Source organism: Sardina pilchardus, chromosome 24, assembly GCF_963854185.1.
Source record: "Sardina pilchardus chromosome 24, fSarPil1.1, whole genome shotgun sequence".
NCBI classification, from domain to species: Eukaryota; Metazoa; Chordata; class Actinopteri; order Clupeiformes; family Clupeidae; genus Sardina; species Sardina pilchardus.
Genome location: NC_085017.1, coordinates 17,197,985 through 17,221,226, shown reverse-complemented (window position 1 = coordinate 17,221,226; position 23,242 = coordinate 17,197,985). Strand labels below are relative to the sequence as shown.

Sequence of the window (23,242 nt, the reverse complement as noted above, 5' to 3'; positions counted from 1 at the left end):
ACATGGCAAAACAATAATTGTTTTGGGTATTCTTGGTATTGGGTGCTTTTTTCATCTCTTGTTTTGTTGAAGGTTTTTTTCTGGTTCTCAAATAACTTTTAAAATCATATTTAGCAGTAGCGGTTCTAGACTGAACTAGAAACGCAATTCCAAGGAATCCCCCCCCCCCCCCCCCCACACACACACAGACTGTTCAGAGGCCACTGTACCATCCTGTTTGGCTTACCATCAAATGCTTGATCTCTTTGGAAAGCTGACACCATGTTGTTTTTTAGGAAATAATCAGAATAATTGTGTGATTTGGCACAGTGTTAGAGTCTAGAATATTGTTTTTTTTTTTTTTTTCTGCCAGATAAAAAGCATCTCTAAACTGATCACATATTAGAACTGTAGGTCACTTGGTCACTTTAGAAACAAGTGAGTCCTGGCACCAGGGGCCTCATTCATGAACGATGCGTACGCCTCGTTCTACGTAAGCTTTGGTATTTATAAAAAGTGAACTTAACAGTAAAATGTGCGCACCTCCACGCAAGCTCTGACCCATGCGTACGCACAAAAAAGGGGAAAAGCAGAAAGTGCAACCTCAGGAGGAAACAGGTACATCGACCCGAAATTGGTTCGATAATCGAAGTTTAACACAAACATAACATCGCGCAATGATGCGCATCAAAGACATTGTTACACTGTTACCACACCATATTAGTCTGATTTTTTTGTTTGTTTGTTTCTCCTACCTCTTCATTCCCAGCGGCTGTGGGTTTCCTGATGGCCTCCAGTGCAGTAACCATGTCGGCTCCCTATTTCCTGGGAAAGGTCATCGACACCGCCTACTCCAGCAGCACTGCAGACTTCAATTCGTCCCTGACCTCCCTGTGTATGATGCTGGGTGGAGTGTTCATCTGTGGGGCAGCTGCTAACACTGCACGCGTCTACCTCATGGAGATCTCTGGTAGATGTCCAGGCTTTCTCCTGAACTATCGACAGAGCTATATGCTGTTGTCAGTTCAGAGAGGAAAGAGAGATGCTTTTGACATTACTATGAAAATCTATTATGATAAAACTGTCTGTAGGCCTATATGATCAACGTTTTTGACTAGTGGTGTTTATGCACTGCTGAAGTTTACTTGTAAATGTTGATATCACTGGAAGGCTAGTAGCTCCTGGTTAGGTAATATACATTTTTTGATTGACAGGTTGTACTCTCATGCCAATTTTTTCACAGGGGAACAGATTGTGCGAAACTTGCGGGAATCTCTCTTCTCCGCCATCATCAGACAGGAAGTCGGGTTCTTTGACAAGACTCGTACTGGGGATCTCATCAGCCGCCTGTCCTCAGATGCCACCATTGTGGGACGCTCACTGGCGGACAACCTCTCAACTGGTCTTCGCGCCGTCGCTCAGGCAGTTGTGGGTGTCAGTATGATGGTGAGGAATAGGCCAATTTGATTAATCGATTTTAAATCATAATCGCGATTATGTATTTAGGATGATGTTAAAGGGATAATCCGGAGTGAAATGCACTTTAGATAAATTTTTCGGACTATTGGGAGTACATACGTTGAGTTGACACCAAAATCATGTCATTCGGATGTATTTTGAGAAAGTTCGAGCTCACCGTTTTTAGCCAAAACTCGTTAGCCTGGAGGTGACTCGGGCATGTCATTTCGCCGCTACAAAACGCTATTTTTATACCTCTTCTACTGTTCCAAACAACACTACACTTACGTGGTAGTGAGTAGAGGGTCCCTAAAGCCAAACCGAAGTATCCCCACGTCTTTATGTGGTCGGATAGAGAGTCCAGAATGAATTTAATCGAGTCAGTACCTTTCCGGAAATGTCGCTGTTGCAGCTAGCAACGTTTTCACAACACTTTACTAACATTTCCGGAAAGGTACGGACTCGGTTAAATTCATTCTGGACTCTCTATCCGACCACATAAAGACGTGCGGATACTTCGGTTTGGCTTTAGGGAACCTCTACTCACTACCACGTAAGTGTAGTGTTGTTTGGAACAGTAGAAGAGGTATAAAAATAGCGTTTTGTAGCGGCGAAAGGACACGCCCCGGTCACTTCCAGGCTAACGAGTTTTGGCTAAAAACGGTGAGCGCGAACTTTCTCAAAATACATCCGAATGACATGATTTTGGTGTCAACTCAACGTATGTACTCCCAATAGTCCGAAAAATTGATCTAAAGTGCATTTCACTCCGGATTATCCCTTTAAAAACGCAAAACTCGTAAAATCAATTTATCACTTTAACTAGGTTCATTATGTTTGCAATAGGGCTGTCAATCGATTAACATTTTTAATCTAATTAATTACATACTCTGTGATTAATTAATCTAAATGAATCGCATATAAAATGTAATCGCAAAATCGCAATGTCAACACTATTTCTTTGCAGTAATGTGGTACTTAAGAGTTGACGAACCAATCCAAAAAAAAATAGTAGGCTACCCAACGTTACCATTCACAACTCTTCCGTTGCTCTCTGCTATTTTTAAAAGGTCAAAGGTTCTCATCTCGGCAACTCATGCATCAAAATATTCTACGAGTTGCCCAGTGGAAAATACCACATGAGAGGGTGTTCATGTGCATTTTTCATGTCGGCTTTTGGTATTTACCATAATTACCATAGCACATGAAGGCACTGTTATGGTCGCAGGTCGTTATTATGTTAAGTCTGCCCACCGACTCTATACATGATGTGATTGGCCCGAAGTTCAGTTTTCCAGCTCACAAGCCAACGGAGAGTTGCTAGACTACTATTATACTATCCCAATATTATAAGACACAAGAACCACAACACATAGTACCACAACTCTGGCCAAGAGGAGAGAGTGCCCAGAAAGGAGAATTCTCCCTTCTGCAAAACAGTCTCTGACCTCTTCAACACAAAGAGGTTCTTTTTATTAAGAGCAAAGCAGACCAAAGAATGTCAGCTTGACCTTAGTGGAAACGTCATCATTCCTCCCTAAATTTCATCCTGTCTCTCACCTCCAGTTTCTTATCTTTGCAGGTACATAGCTTTCCTGTGACGCACATATATGCAACTGTGAACAACAACTTTGACGCACACAAGTGAAGTTAACCATGATAATATACTGTTTGTTATGCATTTCTTTGTCAACTACCCTGGCAGCAAATTACGTTTGCCGCAGCTAGGGTGCGTCTAGAATTCTAGCTTATAAAAACAGCATATTTGATATAATTTCTTTGCTTATTGTCATTTCACAAAATAATCAGAATCGAACATTGGATTTAGAGAGAAGAAAATCAGGATTTTATTTTTGGGCAAAATCGAATAGCCCTAGAGAGGAAGTTTCCTACTTTTGTCTTCTATTTCTGTTCTTCAAATCTGATCCATGTTAATGTCAATGTCGATATTTTATATATTATTTATATAGCACATTTAAAAAAACAGTTGACCAATGTGTCTCAACATGTATTTTCATTAAGATAAATACTAGTATTTATAAATAAGTACTAGTATTTATCTTCCCTAGATCTTAATACTATTACTAACTACCAACTCTATTCTGAAAAGAAATGTCATAGTGGTAGCAGTGGTGCAAGTGATTGTCGTCATAGTAGTTGGTCCAGTTGTTGTTGTTGTTGCTGTTGATGTAGTAGCAGTAATGTCTTGCAATGCAATTTTGGTAGTACTACACAAACGGGCAAAGCTAGCAAACATGACATGAGCTAACAAGGACATCTCCAGATGTAAATGTAAATGGTTGCCAATGGGTTGCATAGCATACTCAAATGTCAGTAAGCCAAGTAGGCTAAATGAAATTACTTTCATAGCCTAGGTAGGTTAGCAACACCAGGCTGCAAGTAAGCAGATACTAGCGTTCTATTTATCATCATTTACTTTGGTCATTAAACTGGATAAGTGAGTGTGGCACCTGCATGGCTCAATATTCTGCTGTCCTGTTGTTGTGGTAGGTGACATTTCACAGGGAAACTATGATAATTGGTCAAAGTTGCAGAACAGTTGCGGTGTTTGGACAGAATTGCAAGTTTGCCGAGAATTTGCATGGGATTTGCTGAATTTACACTAATTGTTGCAATTGCATCATTGCAAATTTTTGCTAAATTTCTATCGAGTGACCGTGAATAGAGCACACCTGTCAAACTCAAGGCTTGTGGGCCAAATCTGGCCCACGATGTAATTTTATATGGCCCCCTAGATAATAGCTTATGTCTATCAGAACTGGCCCACCGTATTTCGCATGCACTGGTAATACTGCAAGTAGGCCTACCACAAATCCTGACGAGGCAGTCCCCTTACACCATTTACTGAAATATAAATGGGTCCAGCATGCCAGTAGCTATTCTGGTAGGCTCAGGTACTTCAAGGGAGGCATTTATTTCTTGCATGTGTTTTATTGTGAGACATGCGTTTCGTTTGGAGCAGCATACCGGTACCCAGCAAGCACATAACATTCTACTAAATGTAAGTAAGGGGGTATTCACACCTGCCTTGTTTAGTTCGATTAAAACGAACTGAAGTTCGTTTCTTGCTTGGTTCGGACCTTTTTGACTGGTGTGAATACAATCACTCGAACTCTAGCGCGGACCAAACAAGCGGACCGAGACCCAGCTGAGGAGGTGGTCTCGGAGCGGTTCCTATCGAACCCTGGTGCGGTTCGTTTATGGTGTGAAAGCAGACCGACCTCGATCCGACCCAGTTACAGAAATCTACCTTTTTTGGATTTGACGAGCTCCCGTAGTTTTTGCGCATTATGGGAAATGTAGGATAGCTCCGTGACGCACAACAGCTGTAAGCAGCAGTGGGCTAACGCTTTTTTGCCAACAATAATTTGATTTTGCATCTCCTAACCGTTCCGTCTTCCGTAGGCCTGCTGTTAGCATGTTGGACACACATGAGAGCTCTTCTCAGCTGTTTTGTTGCACGTCTTCGTCGTTGCAAAATTACGAGCATGATATTGTTAAACTTGCATCAAACGGTCTTGACGCTCAAGCACTTCTGCAAAGCTGTAACTGTATAAACTATATTGCTAGGATAATAACGAGTACAGTACGCAAACATAGTATTTACGTGGGCCAACTTTGACTTTGGCTTCCTATACTCTTCACCCCACCTACACGTTTACCAGCCAATGGTTGAACGACCTTAGCACATGTGCTTTTGTTTATAAATTCTGGTCCGGTTGCAATTAATCACGGTGTGAAAGCGAACCGCACTAAAAAAGAAAAAAAGAAAAAAAAAATTGGTCCGGACCAAATAAGTGAACTAACGGACCTTCCTGGTGTGAATACGCCCTAACATTAGTCTTTGGTTCTCCTGTGGTCTTTGGTTAATTAATTTACAAGGTTTGGGGAACGTAAGTGCAACCAAATAGTAACATTCTCTAAAGATTGCCCCGAGATTACCATAAAATGAATGTTAGAAAAACGTTAGGAGAACGTTATGCAAATCAAAACATATACCGTAACAAAAAAAACCCCTCATAACCAAGAAAACATTTTCCCCTGACGTTCTAGTAACCAAACATTCTTTATGGGGTAGGTAGGCTATCAAAAGATTTTCGTGTTTGGTTTGGGATTTAATATTTTTTTACTGATTATATTGCTAAATAAAATGGTTGAATCGTTTGCAGTAGACCCCAAACATTGATGAACTTGTAGGCTATCGGTGAGATGTGGCAGGGCACATCATTGTGCAGTGAACTAAGCTTTAATGTAGCATAGAGTTAGGCTTCCTTTTTGCACTTTCTCCTTGGTAATGCTTGGACTTTTAATAGTTTGGATTTTCATTGAAGGAAATTAGTGTTTTGTTGTAGCCTGGGTGTTCCCATGCTGCCATGTGTGTGATTTGATTCACACTGCTAAGGCAGCCTGGAAACTACAGCCCTATTTTTTGCCTCAGATAGGGGACCAATCACAGAACAGGGGAGAAAGCAAGACGATGATGAGCTATGCACAAACACATTTGATAGACATCCCAATAAACGGATCTGGGCATTTTTTCAAATACAAGAAAATGAACGTTTGGTTCCCAGACCACGTCTCATTGAGAAGTGGTGGAGCTAGCCAGGCTAGTTTTGTTGTTGGCCTGTGGGAAAAAAAGTTTTCTTTGGAATTTGCTCCGGAAAAGCTGCAGAATGAAAGAGAGGCATAAGAAATGCTGCTTCTTTTATGTTGACATTTGACCTTAGTTCAGGCCTATTATTGCAATAGCAGAACAGCTAATAGGCCATAGCTTTAGACCATGTCCAGATTCAATATATGTAAAACTTATGTTGCATTGAAAATTTCCGGCCCTCAACTTGGACCCAGTTTTTTATTTCAGCCCACTGTGTATTACAGTTTGACACCCCTGGAGTAGAGGTAGTTAGTAGTATTCTCACAAATCATTAAGCACTGGGACTTTACCGAGACTGCAACATCTTTTATTAATTAGTATTTAGTCAATTTAGTATTCAGTAAGTTCAAGTTCAATTTCAAGTTTATTGTCATGTACTCATAAATTTATAAGTAATGAAATTCATTGTGCTCAAGTGTCCAGAAATAAATTAAAAATAAATAAGATACTATACAAAAGAGGGGTTGGGGAGCACCAAGGGACACCCAGGAGCAACAGGGGCAAGGAAAAACTCCCTTATTCAGGAAGAAACCTTGGGCAGATCCACGGCTCAAGGGGCCAACCCAACTGCCTGGGGTCGTGCTAGTAGAGGGAGCATGTAAGTGTGTGTGTGTGTGAGGGCAAGAATATTAAGGGCAGGCATATGTGATGTCTTGGGTGGAGTGGTAGTGGGTAAAAAGTGTGTGTGTGTGTGGGGGGGGGGGTAATAGTGGTGTACTGTATGTATGTAGGGGTTGGAGGGTTAAGGGGCAGTGTATATGTGTAGGGGAAGTGTTCATTTGTGTGTGGGGGGGCAGTGTGTTGTATGTATGTGGCATAAAGATGCTGGTAAGGGGCAGACTGTGTGTGTATGTTGGGGGGGGGGGGGTCCAGTGTGCTGAGTATGTGGGGAGTTACTGTAGGTTAAGGTGGGGTAAGAGGGCAGTCAGGTGTGTGTGTGTGTGAGAGTGAGTACATTTGTTGCTTGTTTTTTTTCCTTTTTTCCTTTGTGACATTTGTTCATCTGACACTTGTTTTCAAAACAACTTGAAGTTGAAAGACAACAGTCAAGCTTCAGTAGGAGACATTTGAGGTGAATGCTAATGTTGGGGACGGGACTGCATACAGTATGTCGGGACCGAATCTTTAAATGGTCAAGACCAAGTCAAGATTGATACCGTTTAAAAAAAAAAAAAGAAAAAAAGATTAAATGCAGTCGAGACCGAGTCATGACCGAGTCAAGACTGACCAAAAAAAGAGTAGATTTTCATGGTTTACAATTAACATCACCAAAGTGTCATATTCAACAGTGAAATACCCAAAGGGTAGAGTGGGGATTGCTGACTACTGTATATGAGCAGCCTAGCACACATTGTCTACCCATCTTCTTTTCTGAGCAATACTTTAAGACTCGGGACTCAGCTGGAATTACATTTTTCTGTTGAATTGAGGTTCAAGTGACCAAATTTGATAATTGTGGATTGCCCACTCATCTCGTCAATTATTATAACCAGAGGCACGCATTGCAGTGCCAAAATCGTAGTTCAGGCTACTGCAACCCTCTCCAGAATAACTGCTTTGTCGTTTGGACAAAGATTGTATCTCTCAAAACCTTTAAGAATATCTGTAATGGTGGATATTTTAGAATATATTATGAAATAATATACAATTACAAAAAAATGGGGGGAAAGGGGACTTGTGGTCTCGCTCTAAGGCTCCATTCACACGTACACAGGTATTTTGATAAACAAATATTTCTTTCCCTCCGTTTTAAAAAATAACATCGTGCACACGTCAGTTTTCAGAAAAGTTTTCATTGACACTAACCCGTCTATATGCCATCAAGAGCATGCCAAACCTGTAGGTAGTAGTGAAGCTTGAAGCTTGAGCCCACGTTAGCCAATCAGAATCACAAAAATAGCAACAACATCAATGAATCACTTCCTCTGTCTCATTTCAACTGTATTTGCAAATGTAAAAAAACGGAAAGGGTTAGCACCAACATTTTGCGACTGCTATGCCTACTTTGAATGCATCCATGATCACCATAGCCAAATGAAAATGTAAACATTGGTTGCATTTTTGCGCAGATGCAAGTAGGCTACTGCCACATACTGTGATGTTGGCTGCCTAGAAAGGTCGCACTTTTGGCGCATAGATTGCCTAAAACTCTGTTTTTCTTTGTTTTTCTCAGTTCACATTCATATGCGCAACGAGGGTTTTCCTAAATCTCCACTTTTGCCCGAGTTTTTAAGAAAGAATTGTATTCAGAGGCGAAATCACCGTTAGTGTGTAAACAAAAGGCACAAGCGACGGGAAAAGTCTCTGTTTCCAAGATCCAATGTGTGTGTGAACGGGGCCTAAAATTACGAATCCGCCTCTTTCCAATGTAGATCAAGACCGAGACAGGACACGAGTACTACTGTACAACACTAGTGAATGCTATAAGGGAGCAGATACAAGAAGTGCACAGTTCGTGCAACAGTGTGTTGGAGCATGGCAGGGTGTTACAGGAAAGAATGTGATCTTGGAAGACATGCATTTTCCAGAGGTTCATAAATATGGGAAGGGATAACTCTGTTCTGACTGCATCTGGCAGCTCGTTCCACCAGCTCATTAAATCAATTGTGCTTGTGTAGTGAAGTGTAGGGATGGCAATGCCAGTCTTTATTTCATTGCTACGTTTTTTTTTTTTTTTTTACGTATATCCATATATACAGTATATGACAATATCCATTACCAAGACTTCCTGAGAAACTGTGGATCCTCTGTGGAGATGGGCTTAGATGCCCTGGATCTGAGGAATTGATCATGTAACTAACTACTTAAAAGAAAACAGAGATGTTGACCAGGAATGTACTTCTGACATTGTTTTCTTTCTCTTGCCTACTGTGTGCTTCCTGGTAGTTCTACGTGTCTCCCAGTTTGGCTGCATTTGTGCTGATGATTGTTCCGCCCATGGCCGGCATGGCGGTGTTCTATGGCAGATACCTGCGCTCCATCTCCAAACGCACCCAGGACTCTTTAGCTGAGGCTACACAGGTAAACTGAACTTTTGGTATACTGTTATATATATTTCTGACAAAAGGAAGTGACATGAGCGTAAACAGGTCCCTTGAAAATACCCATCTCTCCCCTCACCTTACCTCACCTCTTTTATACACTGCTCAAAAAAATTAAGGGAACACTTGTTCATAGGAATATAACATCAAGTCAGTCACACTTGTTGGATATTGATCTGGCCAGTTATGTAACATGGGTGGTTGTGAATCAGGTTCACCCGCTTTGATGTCAACGAAATTTACTACAGGTGTACTAGAGGGCCAATTATGAGATGACCCCCAAAACAGCAATGGCTGTACAGGTGGTGGCCACTAGTAATTTTTCTATCTTCATCCTTCTTGACTGATTTTTCACTAGTTTTGCAATTGATGGCGAACTGAAGCTTTCTGAACCAGTGAAGCTTTCAATCCAATTGTATCGAAAAAAGGTTCAGTACTCGAAGCTTCAGAAGTTCAGAACTCTATGAGGACATAATGTGCAATAAGTTGATGGGGCAGGTGTGCAATAACAGACCAGGAGGTTGGTTGGGTGTGTAGAGGGGAAGTGTGGGTGGGTGGGTGTGTGTGTGTGGGGGGGGGGGGGTGGTGGTGGGTGGGGGAGGGCTGTGTGGGGATATATGGAAGATATACTTTGTTATGTGTTGGATGTACTGTATGTACAGTGTATGTGCTGCCAATGCCCTGTAAGCCCAAGACAAATTTCTCTGCACAGAGACAATAAAGATCAATCAATCAATCAGTCAATCAATCAACATCTGGTGGTGAAAGTTTAGGATAGCATTGTGTCACAGACTGTTTCGTAGATATTAGCTATGAATGTCTGTGCGTCGAAGATGAATACATTTTGAACATGAATTAATGGATAAATGAATAATAACATAAATAATTAAGGTTATATTGGGATCTTTTGTAACCTGTATTGTATTGAACATGCGGATTCAGTCACGCCTAGCACACGCCTGGACTCGAACTCACAATATAGCAGAGGCAGCTCGGGGGTCGCGCGTGTTCACAATAAGGCCACATGGCCAAGCTTTAATCTGCATGGCCAGCAGTAGCCTTGATGCGTCGGCAAGTCAGGTTTGAGTCAATTGATTGGCAAAGTGCTTTGACACAGTGAACCCACAACCCCCGCCCAGTGTCGTGCTACGCTTTGAATTAAACTTCGAAGCAGTCACATGGGTGTGTGTGAAACGAAGCTTCGGACGTCACTACACGTGATTATCACAAAATGAATCAAGCTCCAATACAAAGCTTCATTCCAAATTGGTTGATGTCTTCGATACAAGCATCGAAGCAGGGGGTTCACGGGTAACATCGCATTTGGATAGGTCAGTGTTCCTACTGGTAGCATGAGCCAGTATCTGGGGCCTACAGAGGTTGCACAGGTGGTCCAAGCAGTTGCTCTAGAGGAGATGGGCAGGGTGATAGAAGCAGCAGGATCAGTATCTGCTCCTTTATGCAAGGAGGAACAGTAGGAGCCCTGCTAGAGCCCTACAGAATTATCTCTAGCAGGTCACTGGTGTGAATGTCTCTGGTCACACTGTCAGAAACAGACTTTATGAGGGTGGCCTGGGGACCCAATGGCCTATAGAGGGACCTGTGCTCAATGCCCAGCACCATGGAACTCAATTGACAATTGCCACAGAATGCAAAATTGGCAGGTCCACCACTAGCGCCCTGTGCTTCTCACAAATGAGAGCAGGTTCACCCTGAGCACATGGGACAGACATGAAAGGGTCTGGAGATATTGTGGAGAACATGATGCTGCTTGCAACATCATTCAACATGACCGGTTTGGTGGTGGTTCAGTGATGGTCTGGGGAGGAATGCACACACCTCTGTGGGCAAGACAGCGGCATCCTCACTGCTATTTGGTATCGGGATGAAATTTTCTGACCTTGTACTGGTGCAGTGGGCCTTGGGTTTCTCCTGGTGCACAACGATGGCCACATGTGGCAAGATTGTGCAGGCAGTTCCTGGAGGATGAAGGAATTGATACCATTGTTGACTGTCCCCCACACTTCCCTGACTTACAGTTTTTTCTGAATGCTTAAGCGCTAATCATGATTCTTGTAGCACAATTTCTAAAACTATTCATACGTATAGCAAAACCACTGAGTTGGCAAAACTAAAAGCACAAACACTGCTTTGCAATTTTGTAACAAACACTTTGCAAAATTGTAGGTACAATTCACTGCACAACACTCTTTTTGCGGAACTTTAAACACAACTTACTGCTTACCCTCAATTCCCAAATTTCCAACACACTCCTAGCAAAATGATACACACATTTATTATTATTTACACTGTTTTACCAACTGTATGGCACACGGTCACATCATGAAAACTGTTTTAGATAATTAGTTCACTTTGCAATCTGCCTAAGCAGTGTAAATAAGGCACAGGTAAGATATCTGTGTGGAGTACAATGGAGGGAGCAGGAAGAGTGAGAATTAGAGGAGGCCTAGGAAGAGGACGTGGAGGTGAAGAAGTAGAAGAAAGAGGAGGAGGAAGAGGACAAGGAGGTGAAGGAGCGAGAGGGAGAGGACGACAAGGACAAGGAGCCCGGTGCCTTGGACAGGAGGACATTGCATGCAATGTAGATGAAATTTTGTGGCCGTACCCAGAGAGAAGTCATGATGTAGACAATTTTTTTTTTTTTTTTTTTGTCTCAGTGAAATTACTATTTTGTGTTTTGACTTTGTATTTGTTTTGATGAGTGTGAACACCAATACTTGAAGTTTGGTCCCTGTATGTTTACAGAACTATGACAAAACCTCAAACTGACATACTGTAGCCTACCTTGTGCACAGAGAAAGCAAAAGCCAGATGTGTCTTGTATTCATACCATCAGTGTGTAGTTGAAACATTGTGTGCTTAGTAAATGATGGCTTGTGTTTACTGTTTGATACAGAAACACCATTTTTACGAAGGTGTGGAGAGTTAATCAAGCTGTGTTCGCTTTTGCAAGAGAACTACAATGTTTTGATAATTTGGTGAAAGGTTTTGTTATTTGTGTGTAGAGTTTTGCAAAGATAGCCAATAGTTACAAAAAATGTGCTTAGGCAATCAGAAAAAACTGTAAATGCAATAAAAACACCTCTCAGACATTATGTTTTCGTCCATTCAACACCTTTGTTTTGTAACATATTACCCAGTCCATATCAGCATAGATATCCAGCATGATGTATCTGATGTGTTATCAAAGTGTTCCTTTATTATAATTTTTTTAGCAGTGTATTTCCATTCCAATACCCTCTGTTATCCCTCACCACACCTCTCTCATCGTCTCTCTTGATCTCTCACTCTGTGTCAGCTGGCTGAGGAGAGGATCAGTAACATGAGAACGGTGCGAGCATTTGGGAAAGAGTGGAGCGAGCTGGAGAAGTACGTGGAGAAGATCAACTACGTGTTCCAGCTGGCCAAGAAGGAGGCTGTGCTGAGAGCCGGCTTTTTTGGGATGGTGAGTGACCTTTAACGTGACTCATCCTGGAACCTCTCAGGTGTTCTCCAAACTCAATGTGTGAAGCTTTCTCATGTGCTACAGCTATTCTCTCAGTTCCACCTGTTGGTATCTTTACCCTAATCTCACTCTTGATCACAGTCCAAATTCACTCTCTTAAAGGAAAACTATTCAGGATTGGTGATTTCATCGCTGGTTTCGCTTTCGCTCGTTTTATGCTTGCATATTTCTCTGCAGAGCTTCCCCTACAGCTTTAGCGTGTATATTTTACAAAACTCCTCAATCGGTCAGTCTACCTTTTCATGAGCATGATCGAGACGAGACTTCACATGAGACTTCCTAGACCATGGGTGCGTCCCGAGGGCTCCTGAAATTGCAAGCGTGGTTCTACTCATTTACAGTGGTGGACAGTAACGAAGTACATGTAATTCGTTACAGTACTTAAGTAGCATATTGATGTATCTGTACTTTACTTAAGTATTTATATTTGGTGAGACTTTGTACTTGGACTTTACTACATTTTTAAGTGAAAATTCGTACTTTTACTCCGTTATATTTATGAAAACCCTCTCGTTCCATTTTTTGCCAAAATGGTTAACATTACTGCAAACTAACACTCTTCTTAGAGAACGTTTACATTTACAATGTCAATATCAATGTTACATAGAGATGAAAGCCTACTCTTTGAAATCTCTATTGCAGCAAATCTAATTTACGCGTTTGTTACTCATAACGTTACTCATAACATAATTGGGAACGTGTGAGCATGCATGAAAGGGAGAGAGTGCATTGATAACTGATATCTCCGCTTTATAAAGGGCAGCCGGCAAGTCTTAAAGTGACAGTGTACCATTTATAAATTAATCAAACAGCATCATAGTTCTTAACAAATGTATTTTCTACAACAAAATTACGTTGTCATTATTATCATAATGGGGGGGGGGGGGGGGGGGGGGGGGCTAAGGACACCAATTCTCTTTGTGATTGAAGAATGTATCGTAAATAAATAAATGTTCTTCCTAAATGCTAGGGGGAAAGAAGTATTTGAGCCCCTATGTAACCCTATGGGAATTTAACACAGGGGCAGGTAGATTTTTATTTTTAAAGGACAGCTATTTCATGGATCCAGGATATATGCATCCTGATAAATTCCCTTTTCCCATTCCCTTGGTCGTTGGAATTAAAATAGCCCCACATCATCATACCCTTCACCACAGCTAGAGATTGGCATGGTGCTTTTTCCAGTATAGGCCTGCATTGAGCTCAATGAGCATCAAACAGGCAGGCTAATAGGCCTACTGGAAAAACTACCATGGCAATCTGTTTGTTTGCAGTTTGATTTTTACTCATTTTTTGAATTAAGGCATTAAGATCAATTGTCAAATGATGATTTTATATTTCTTTTTTTAGGCAACTACAGCATGGTATCAAATACATGTTCTCCCCATTGTAGATAGCTTCTAAGCAAATAGAGAAATGTAAGAAACTATTTGAAGAGTGGCATTAGTAGTTCACCTTATATACCGGTAAGCTGATTTAGCAGGAGCTTTGATGTGGAAATGATAAATTATAATTATAATTAAGCCATTAGAACCATAATTCATTGAAGTACTTTTACTTTTAATACTTAAGTATATGTGAAGGCAAATACTTTTATACTTCTACTTAAGTGAAAATTCAAAGTGGGTACTTTCACTTTTACTCAAGTAATATTTGACACAAGGTATCTATACTTTCACTTAAGTACATAATCAATGTACTTCGTCCACCACTGCTCATTTAATCATATATAACAGTATGAAACAAATTTATTAACTGAAAAATGTTGCATAGTGTACCTTTAATATGGCCCATTGTCTCATTCTCTCTCAATCTCTTTCAATGGTTGCTCTCTCACTTCAGATTTTCTCTTCCATCACTGCAGTCCACGCACCCGACTTGTCGTGCGACAATGTGACGTCACGGGGAACGTTGTAACCATATACTTGCGTGTGGTGGTCGCGACACTATTTGCAGTATTCTCCCGGACAGAGGCAGGGTATCCATTGACGTTAATGGCAGTAGCAACTAGTGTCTTTGATGATATTTCAGACTTTGCTTGCTACTCTTCACAACTGGAGGATTACCATCTAGTTTCTAAGGTGTGTGCAGCTAGCTAATGAGATGAGTTTGTGTAAAAGTGGAAAGAGATTTTTTTTTTTTTTTAGGTCTTAGCAGATATCCTTTGGTTGAAAATAAATCTCTTCGTTGCCTTTTGCTGGAATGCTTATGTGCCTCGGTCCTAGTAATTTCCCCTTAATTCCTCCTGTTGCAACTCTCACTGGTAACTTTCTTAACTTATCCAACGTCTAGTTTACGACTGTAAACAAATCAGTCATCTGAACGGCAACTCTCGCTGCAGCCTAGCCAAGTTAACTTCCCACTTCTCAAACTGACTATTATTCAAACTTCATGACTACAGTCGTTTTAAAAATGAATGGGCTTATTTAAGATGTGGGATAGGCTATATGATAATGCCTGAATGTGGTTTATGTGGTTGATGACTGTAGAAGGACACTAGCTCCGTGAGCTTGGCTTCAATCTCTTCCTAGTTGTGGTGCAAGGTTGGCGCGCACCGCTGATATAAAATGTTCGGTGCGCGACAAGTTGGCGCAAGGCTCAAATCTGGTGCGCGACAGAGGAAATTACATCATTTTGACGTAACATTGTCGCGCGGCAGGTCGGGTGCGTTGAGTATACATCTGCCTTAAGACTCACACTCTCAACTCACTCATTCTATTTGATCGTACTATTTCAAACTCTTGCTCCATATTGCTACATTCTCTCCACTTCAATTCATTTTCTCTCTGTCCAACCTCTCCATCTCTCCCCAACAGATGGAGAATCAAAGCAAGGGATTTAACACCATTTGTCTTTACAAATCCTCCCCAGATCATCCAGATGCTCCACATTTTTATGAGATCTCACCATCACTCTGATCCAGCATTGAGTATTGTTTAGCCAAATTTTAATATAACATGGTCAAAAGACATAGGCGTAACGTAGCTCCACAACTCGAAATAGGTGGGCGGTCAGGCGTGTAAAGTCACGTCACGGACAGTCAAAACCGATCGGAGTGTTGAGAGCTGTTCAGACTGAAACACATCCGTCCATATCCGATATGAATGCGATATGAAAGTACCTCCTGGATGTGGTTTGGATCCGTTTTGCATGTGATCTGTCACTGTTCAGTCTTCAAAAGCGCCATTCGATTCCTATCTGCATGGGCTAAAAATCTGATTTTGTCTGGCAGTCTGAACGCAGCCTTGAAGGCCACACACACCACACACAACCCGATAATCGGCCATCGGACTCTGTTTGGAGTGTCCCGTGCCGTCGCCAGTCGGCGTCAGGGTTAGTTTTGGCCGACTTGACATTAGGGATGTCACGATAAACCGGTTTTACTATTAACCACAATGTGAAATTTCACGGTTAATAAATCGTGAAGGCTCTCCTACACCGCCTTTCCATTAACTCATTAACTGCCATTGACGTCTTTAAACGTCAATTGAGACACATACGTTGACTGCCATTGACGTCTATAGACGTCAATTGCCGTTTTCAATGGGGAGGGCTCCTGGGTGGGCTTGGGAACGATCTGGCAGAGTTTCAGGCTTGTAAACAGACTGCACTAGCGATCCGAACCTCTAGATGGCAACAGTGCCATTTGGATCATTAGTATCTGCCTAGAGTGCACAAGTCATGCAGAGACAACTAGCAAACACACTGAAGATCGACCACAGTGGATCTAGTTTGCACGCGATGCAGGGCATAAATATGCTTACTTCTTACATCAAGGATGGAAAACACGTGAACGGTATGATCCATTTACATTGGATATTGCGATATAGACTAACAACAACCTTGCTAGTGCTAGCTTGCTAAGTTCCTGTTCAGAGTCTATAGCGACCATCAGAGTCCCTAGCAACCTTGACGAGACTGACGAGATAACAGTGCAATCGTGGTTGACATACTACTGAAACGCTAACGTTAAAAAGTTGATTTTCACAAAAAGATCGTTTTCTCCATGTTTTGGTCAAAAACAGGTGTTTTTAGCAAAACTAACCCATGTTCTACTGACGATTACTAAAGAACGGAAAACGATAGAAACAAGCCGTTTTTTCCTGGTGAAAGAAGAGAGTATACTCTTTCATTTGGTACCTTCGGTGTTTACATAGTCATAAAGCTCACCGTTCGGTGGATCTTGGAAAAACAGTCAAAATGCTGTAAAACGTCTGGCAGTATGGAGCGCTCTGCACTGAAAATCGCTGGCAGCCAATGAGTTAACACTCACTAATTTTATGATCGATACTTTTAAGAACTAGAAAAGACCTCCGCCTGTACTGTTGTTCCTAGGTTGTCATACATTTGAACCTAAACTATTCAGATCGCCACCACTTGGCCATACCATGCCATTGCACCACTAAGCGAAACACATTAACGGCTCTAGAATCCCGACGGTGATACGAATGGGTAATTTCTGACCTTCCCTGAAAATGTCATCGAAATCCATCCATCACTTTTTGAGTTATCTTGCTAACAGACAGACAGACAGACAGACAGACAGACCCTGATGAAAACACATTGTGGAAGTCAATGGCAAAGTCTGAGACAGACCTACTCAACTGGATGATATGAATCATCTCCCAAGCGGCCTCTCTTCCTTACACTGACCGATCAAAAACTCTCTTCATCTCTTCTGTGAAGCTTCCATAACTGAGGCAGATTGGTGATCCTGAGTCCCAAACCGTGGTTCCCCATTCTCTTGCACAGCCTGACAACTGGGTCATCACATAGGCAATTCAGGACCGTCATCAACAACTACGTGTCACCTTGTCAGCATTTTTTACTTAATTAATTAAACAAATCTTAAAGAAAAAAAACATAGATGTCCTCTGTGGTAGATATGGCCATATGACTGCAACTATGTGACACCTGACGGTGTGTTGAGGAAGTTATAAGATAGTTTTACTTAATAAATTAAACTCCGGTAGGACTTTTCGCCATGGTAAATGCATTTTTATCTGTCATAGCGCATACGTTACGTTGCACATTACAAACATGCAGAGACAACATCCACCCACTATATATTTCTCATCAGAACAACCTGTTCCTTGCTGTAGCCTTTGGGTTCTAGCATGCCGAAGAATAGTTTGCCCAAACTGACATAGTCTCTTTATCCTATAACACAAATGGCCCTCTTCTGTTCTCTTTCTCCCACTCTGTCTGTGTGTGTGTGTGTGTGTGTGTGTGTTTTAACAACAGATTGGTCTCTGTCACAACATGATGATCCTGATGGTGCTGTACAAGGGTGGCTTGCTGACCACCAGTGAACACATAACTATGGGACAACTCTACTCCTTCCTCATATACACCTTATGGGTGGACATCAGCGTTGAAGGTGTGTGTGTGTTTTTTTCTTTCTTTGTTTGCCTTACTGGCTGACCTTTTGCATGTATTCCCCTACATCAAGGGTGTCAAGCATAATGCCTGGGGGCCAGATCTGGGGCCTCATTTATAAACGATGTGTACGCACAAAAGAATGTGTACGCCTCGGTCTACGCAAGCTTTGGTATTTATAAAATGTGAACTTGACAGTCAAATGTGCGCACCTCCACGCAAGCTCTGACCCATGTGTACGCACAAAAAAAGGGAAAAGCAGAAAGTGTGACCTCAGGAGGAAACGGGTACAACGACCTGGAATTGGTTCAATAATCGAAGTTTAACACAAACATAACATTGCGCAATGACACGCATGAAAGACATAACTGACTTAAAAGGATATTCCGCCATTTTTGGAAATAAGCTCATTTTCCACCTCCCTTCGAGCAAAACAATTGATATTTACCTTTTTCCCGTTCATCCAGCCATTCTGTGAGTCTGGCGATACAACTTTTAGCCTCAGCCTAGCATAGATCTTTGAAACGGATTAGACTAGTAGCATCTCGCCTGCTAGCATCATGTTTAAAAGTGACTAAGATTTCCGGTAATTTTCCCATTCAAAACGTTTCTCTTCTCAAGTTAGAAAGTGCAATAAGACCAACTGAAAATGAAACCTGGCGTTTTTCTAGGCTGATTTGACATGGAACTACTCTCTCATCTGGCGTAATAATCAAGGTGACTTGCAAACTACTGGCACTACTACTGCTGGTTGTCTAAAATAGAATAGAATAGAATATATACTTTTTTGATCCCGTGAGGGAAATTCAGTTCTCTGCATTTAACCCAATTTAACCGAATTAGTGAACACACAGCACACAGTGAACACACAGTGAGGTGAATCACACAACCCAGAGCAGTGAGCTGCCTGCCCAACCAGCGGCGCTCGGGGAGCAGTGAGGGGTTAGGTGCCTTGCTCAAGGGCACTTCAGCCGTGGTGGACTGGTCGGGGATCGAACCGGCAACCCTCCGGTTACAAGCCCGATGCGCTAACCAGTACACCACGGCTGTCTATGGGGACTATTTTCAGATGCTGCGTGATATCACTGCGCCCATGGTACGTTTGTCTACCTTAGTTAATCCATGTGACCCATTCTATTATAGGGCGAATTTATGCAACACTATGTAAAGAAATATCAGAAACGAGTAGTATAAAGCAGTAGTTACCCACCTGTTAATAATAACTTCTGTTTAGAATGTGTGCATTCGTGTGCGTGCGTGCGTGTGCGTGCGTGCAGGCACTCATGACTGACGGTCCAAATGATAGGCAGGATTTGAGGTGGGCCAGGTGTGGGGGTCCATGCTCAGTCTCTCTCACAGCCAAGGGGTCCTTGAGCTGAAAAAGGTTGAAGACCCCTGGTCTACAGTAGACTTAATGGATTATTTTGTAAAGAGGCACACAGCTGCATTGGCATAACATGGCAATAGCATTTTAAAAAGTGTGGTATTCTTTAATTTCTGTACATTGTTCCTAACCACCTACATAAAAACTGCCTAACACATTTATCACATATAACACAAGGCCAAAAAGTAACTTAGCCTTGGGCTAGCCTCACCACACACACAGAGCAGCAGGCCAGAGTTGAGCATGAAGCTGAGGGCTACATAGGCTACACCAGTGGTTCCCAAACTTTTCTGGTTCATGGCACCCCTGAACATATCCCTCTATATCCATGGCACCCCTATTTTTTACTTTTTACTCTCAACCTCCTTTGTGTCATATTTGTGCTTCATGCATTTTATTTAACCTTGTGATGTGTTGGATACCCATTTCACTGGAGAGGATAGTGAATAACTGTGGAGGGGACTTATTTAACATTGGCTATAATTAACTAATTTTACAACTTGACTCAAAACAAGGTCCGTTAGAGATAGACAGTTACAGTTAGAGCTTCCCGCTGCAACACTCAATGCATCGCTACCATGGCAGGATTTTTCTGCTTGGCTTTTGTTATGAAGCCTTTGACCTGACCTGTCATCGAGGCTGCCCCGTCAGTGCAAACTACGCATATCCCTGCTAACTTAACTGGGAAGCTATATCGGACGCGTAACTGAAACGTTCTGTTCGCGACGCGTACATGGACTGGTCTATTTTTTTCGAACGTAGGCTATGCGTCTCTACCCCACATCTGGTGTAGCTACTTTCATAGTGGAAGCTAATTGAACGCTTCAGTTATGCACCTGATGTAGCTCCCCTGTACGCTCATGGTTTGTCAAGCAGGCAACAATTCTGTTACCCTGAACATCTCATCTCCGGTAACATGGTGTCCAGTTCTTTGCCAAATAAAATTCTCTGTAAATGTGTCATCATCCACGTATCTCACGTTAGCGATCAGCTGGCAAGGCCAACTGGCCAGTGGAGTTTTTCCATTTCTTTTGCAGCATCTGGCCCTAGCATTACTTCAACCATTTGCAGCCTAGAATGAGCGACTATGCTTAAGTGTGTGGTTTTTTAGATTTAGCGAGCAAATCGGCAACTAAAAACGAGCCACACGCACGATAGAAAGCATAAGTTCAGCGTTTAGTGTCTTTGTTCTAGTGCGGCACATTCAGAGGTCTGTTCATGTGGAGGTGGATGCTCTCCCTTTAAAAACATTTCCATTATGTGTACCTGCATTCTGTCTGCTGTCAATACAGAACAACAAACAAACAAACAAACTGTTGTTAACATTACTCCCTGAATCAACAAGCCTATTGTTGTTTGTGCTGCAAAGAAAACTTTAATTGATATAATTGCAATATAATTATTATGGCTTTAAAAATTATCAAGCCTTGGACCATTACACGGCACCCCTGAGCATGCGACACGGCATCCACTTTGAAAACCCCTGGGCTACACAATGCCTTATAAATATCTGCGCATACAGGTATAGGGAGGGAAAGTGAAAACCAGCGCCCCAAGCTGTTGCGTTCCTATCGAAGAGCAGCTCAAAGTCATATAAGTGTCTCTGGTTACTCACCTAGCATGGTTTGTTTATTAGCCTGTTAGATAGTTGGTTAGTTAGTAGACAATCACACTTACTGCCTGCTCTTGTGTGAGTAGGAGCACAACACAAGTTATCCCAACATAACGGTTTACATCGCTCTCTGTTATTACAAAAGTATGTAAAGCCAGTTAAGTAAATTGCCGTTTTGATCAGTTGGAGATGAAGCGCCCAAACTGGTGACGTCAAATGCTACTGTAGCTACTGTAGTTCGTTATCACCATGTTACAAACAAACTCAAAACAATTAAACTGATCCTAAAAAATAAAGTATGACCACTAGAAGCAATAGAGCTGACCAGAAATAAATGGCAATTTTTATTTAGTGATGAAAAATAACTTTTTGACACTTTTTGCGCTCCATATTTGTGACATTAGTATAATTAGTATAATATTTTTTACTGCATTGCAATGAACAAAGTAAAGGCAAAAAAGTGTTTATTTGTCAAACAAATTTGGATGCAATATACGTCTTGAATTGGATACCATACAGGAGTTTGCTAGGATCTCAAAACCGTATTATGAACGTGACTTGCCATAGAGAAACACATGAAAACGTTGGATTATGAACATAGGCTATTTTGCCACACAAAAACCTGGGGTATAAGTAAACTTATTATTTTGCTGTCACTTTGTCTGTTTTATGGCCTAGAATATTGTATTCGGTATCTGTGGATAGCTCTAGCTCTCCTCTTTCATCTGATATGCGTGCCATATCTTTCTGATGGCGGTTTATAATATAGTCAACATTTGTATCATAGTTCACCGTTTCACTGGTAATCGCTACATATAGTCACCAACTGATAACGAACAGATTGAAGAAAAAGAAGAATGGATTTGGAGTGACATTTCTTGCGTGTGTGTGAGAGCGCGAGGTTGATGCTGAAAGCCTGAGTGTCCAGCCAGGTGCAAGAGTTGTCAAATCATTTATTTTGCCCCCTCAGGACTGAGTCCCAAGGTACATCCTCAGGATAGGGTAAAATATCAAAGTACCAAATTTGGTTTCTATATGTGAAAGTGTTGAGATATAAGCATTTTTATATTATTTACCAACTGACAAATTTTGTTTTGCCGAATGACAAATGAATAATTTCTCCTTCCTAACAGGCAGCAGATTGGTCACTTAATACCAAAATTGACTTTGACCTTGACTTTTTAACATCAAATTTCATATTAAAAAACATTTTTATAAATCAACAACTTTATTAACATTTTTATAATGTTTGACCAAATGACACCCAATTCTCTGACACATGGTATGACGTTTACAAAAGGTCTAATTAACTTAAATTTAGGAGCAAAACTTTAATTTCCAACTTGGGTGGTCTTCAGGGGTCTTCTGAGTGATGACATCATATGTCACATGACAGTCTACAGTTAAAAATGGCCTACAATCTTTGTTTTACCGAATTACATTAGGGAAAATGTGTCTTCACGGAACAAAGTGTTTTAAATTTTAATTATGCTTTTAAATGGTCTATCCTCTAAAGACTTTGTACTATTTATCTAAAGACTTGAAAAAATATGCCAAAGAGAACATTTGAAGATTTAAAGCTATTTTTTTTAATCATTTTGATAACATTTCTCTTCATTGACATTAAAGGATAAGTTTGGTGTGAAATTGACTTCGCTGTACTGAAAGATGTTGCCGAGTACTTACATGTGTCCAATAGGCACCTTCGCTCACCCTAGCATTCTGAATTACGCCGTTTTCAACCGAGCTTGCATTAGGCTTGCAGCTAGCTGAGGGGCCAAAACATAACCTATGCAGCTAAATCGCTATTTTTGCACCATTAAAAAGGTTCCAAGTAACTCCACACTGCATTGGTAGACTTCTGAGGGTCCTGACATTTAAAACGAGATACTGAGAACTTTGGAAGTGCACAGGAAGTTTATTTAAAAAGACTGTTTATACAAGCAGTACCTTCATAGAATCTCTCCGCTGGCCGCCATCTTGTAATGAAGTCGCGATAAGTCGACTGACAAGCATGACGGAACAGGAAGGACAGGGGAACATATTGCAAACCTTTTGAGCTTCGTTGATACCGTGTACTCATCATGCAGACAGTATATTTCCTATGGAATTACTTTTGCAATCTGTTCCCCTGTCCTCCTACCGTCCGTTCGTGCTCATGCTAATTTAATTTATTGATTTATTGTTG

General features: G+C 41.4%; 1 protein-coding gene across 1 annotated transcript in view; it reads left to right on the top strand.

Annotated features, from left to right (window-relative positions):
* The window catches only part of LOC134072867 (ATP-binding cassette sub-family B member 10, mitochondrial-like), a 42,265-nt gene that overhangs the window by 593 nt on the left and 18,430 nt on the right, over positions 1-23,242 (top strand). The window contains exons 2-6 of the mRNA XM_062529737.1: positions 749-949; positions 1,223-1,425; positions 8,999-9,133; positions 12,473-12,619; positions 17,924-18,059. Of these exons, the coding sequence (XP_062385721.1) occupies positions 749-949; positions 1,223-1,425; positions 8,999-9,133; positions 12,473-12,619; positions 17,924-18,059 (822 nt within the window). The remainder of the gene's footprint in view (positions 1-748; positions 950-1,222; positions 1,426-8,998; positions 9,134-12,472; positions 12,620-17,923; positions 18,060-23,242) is intronic.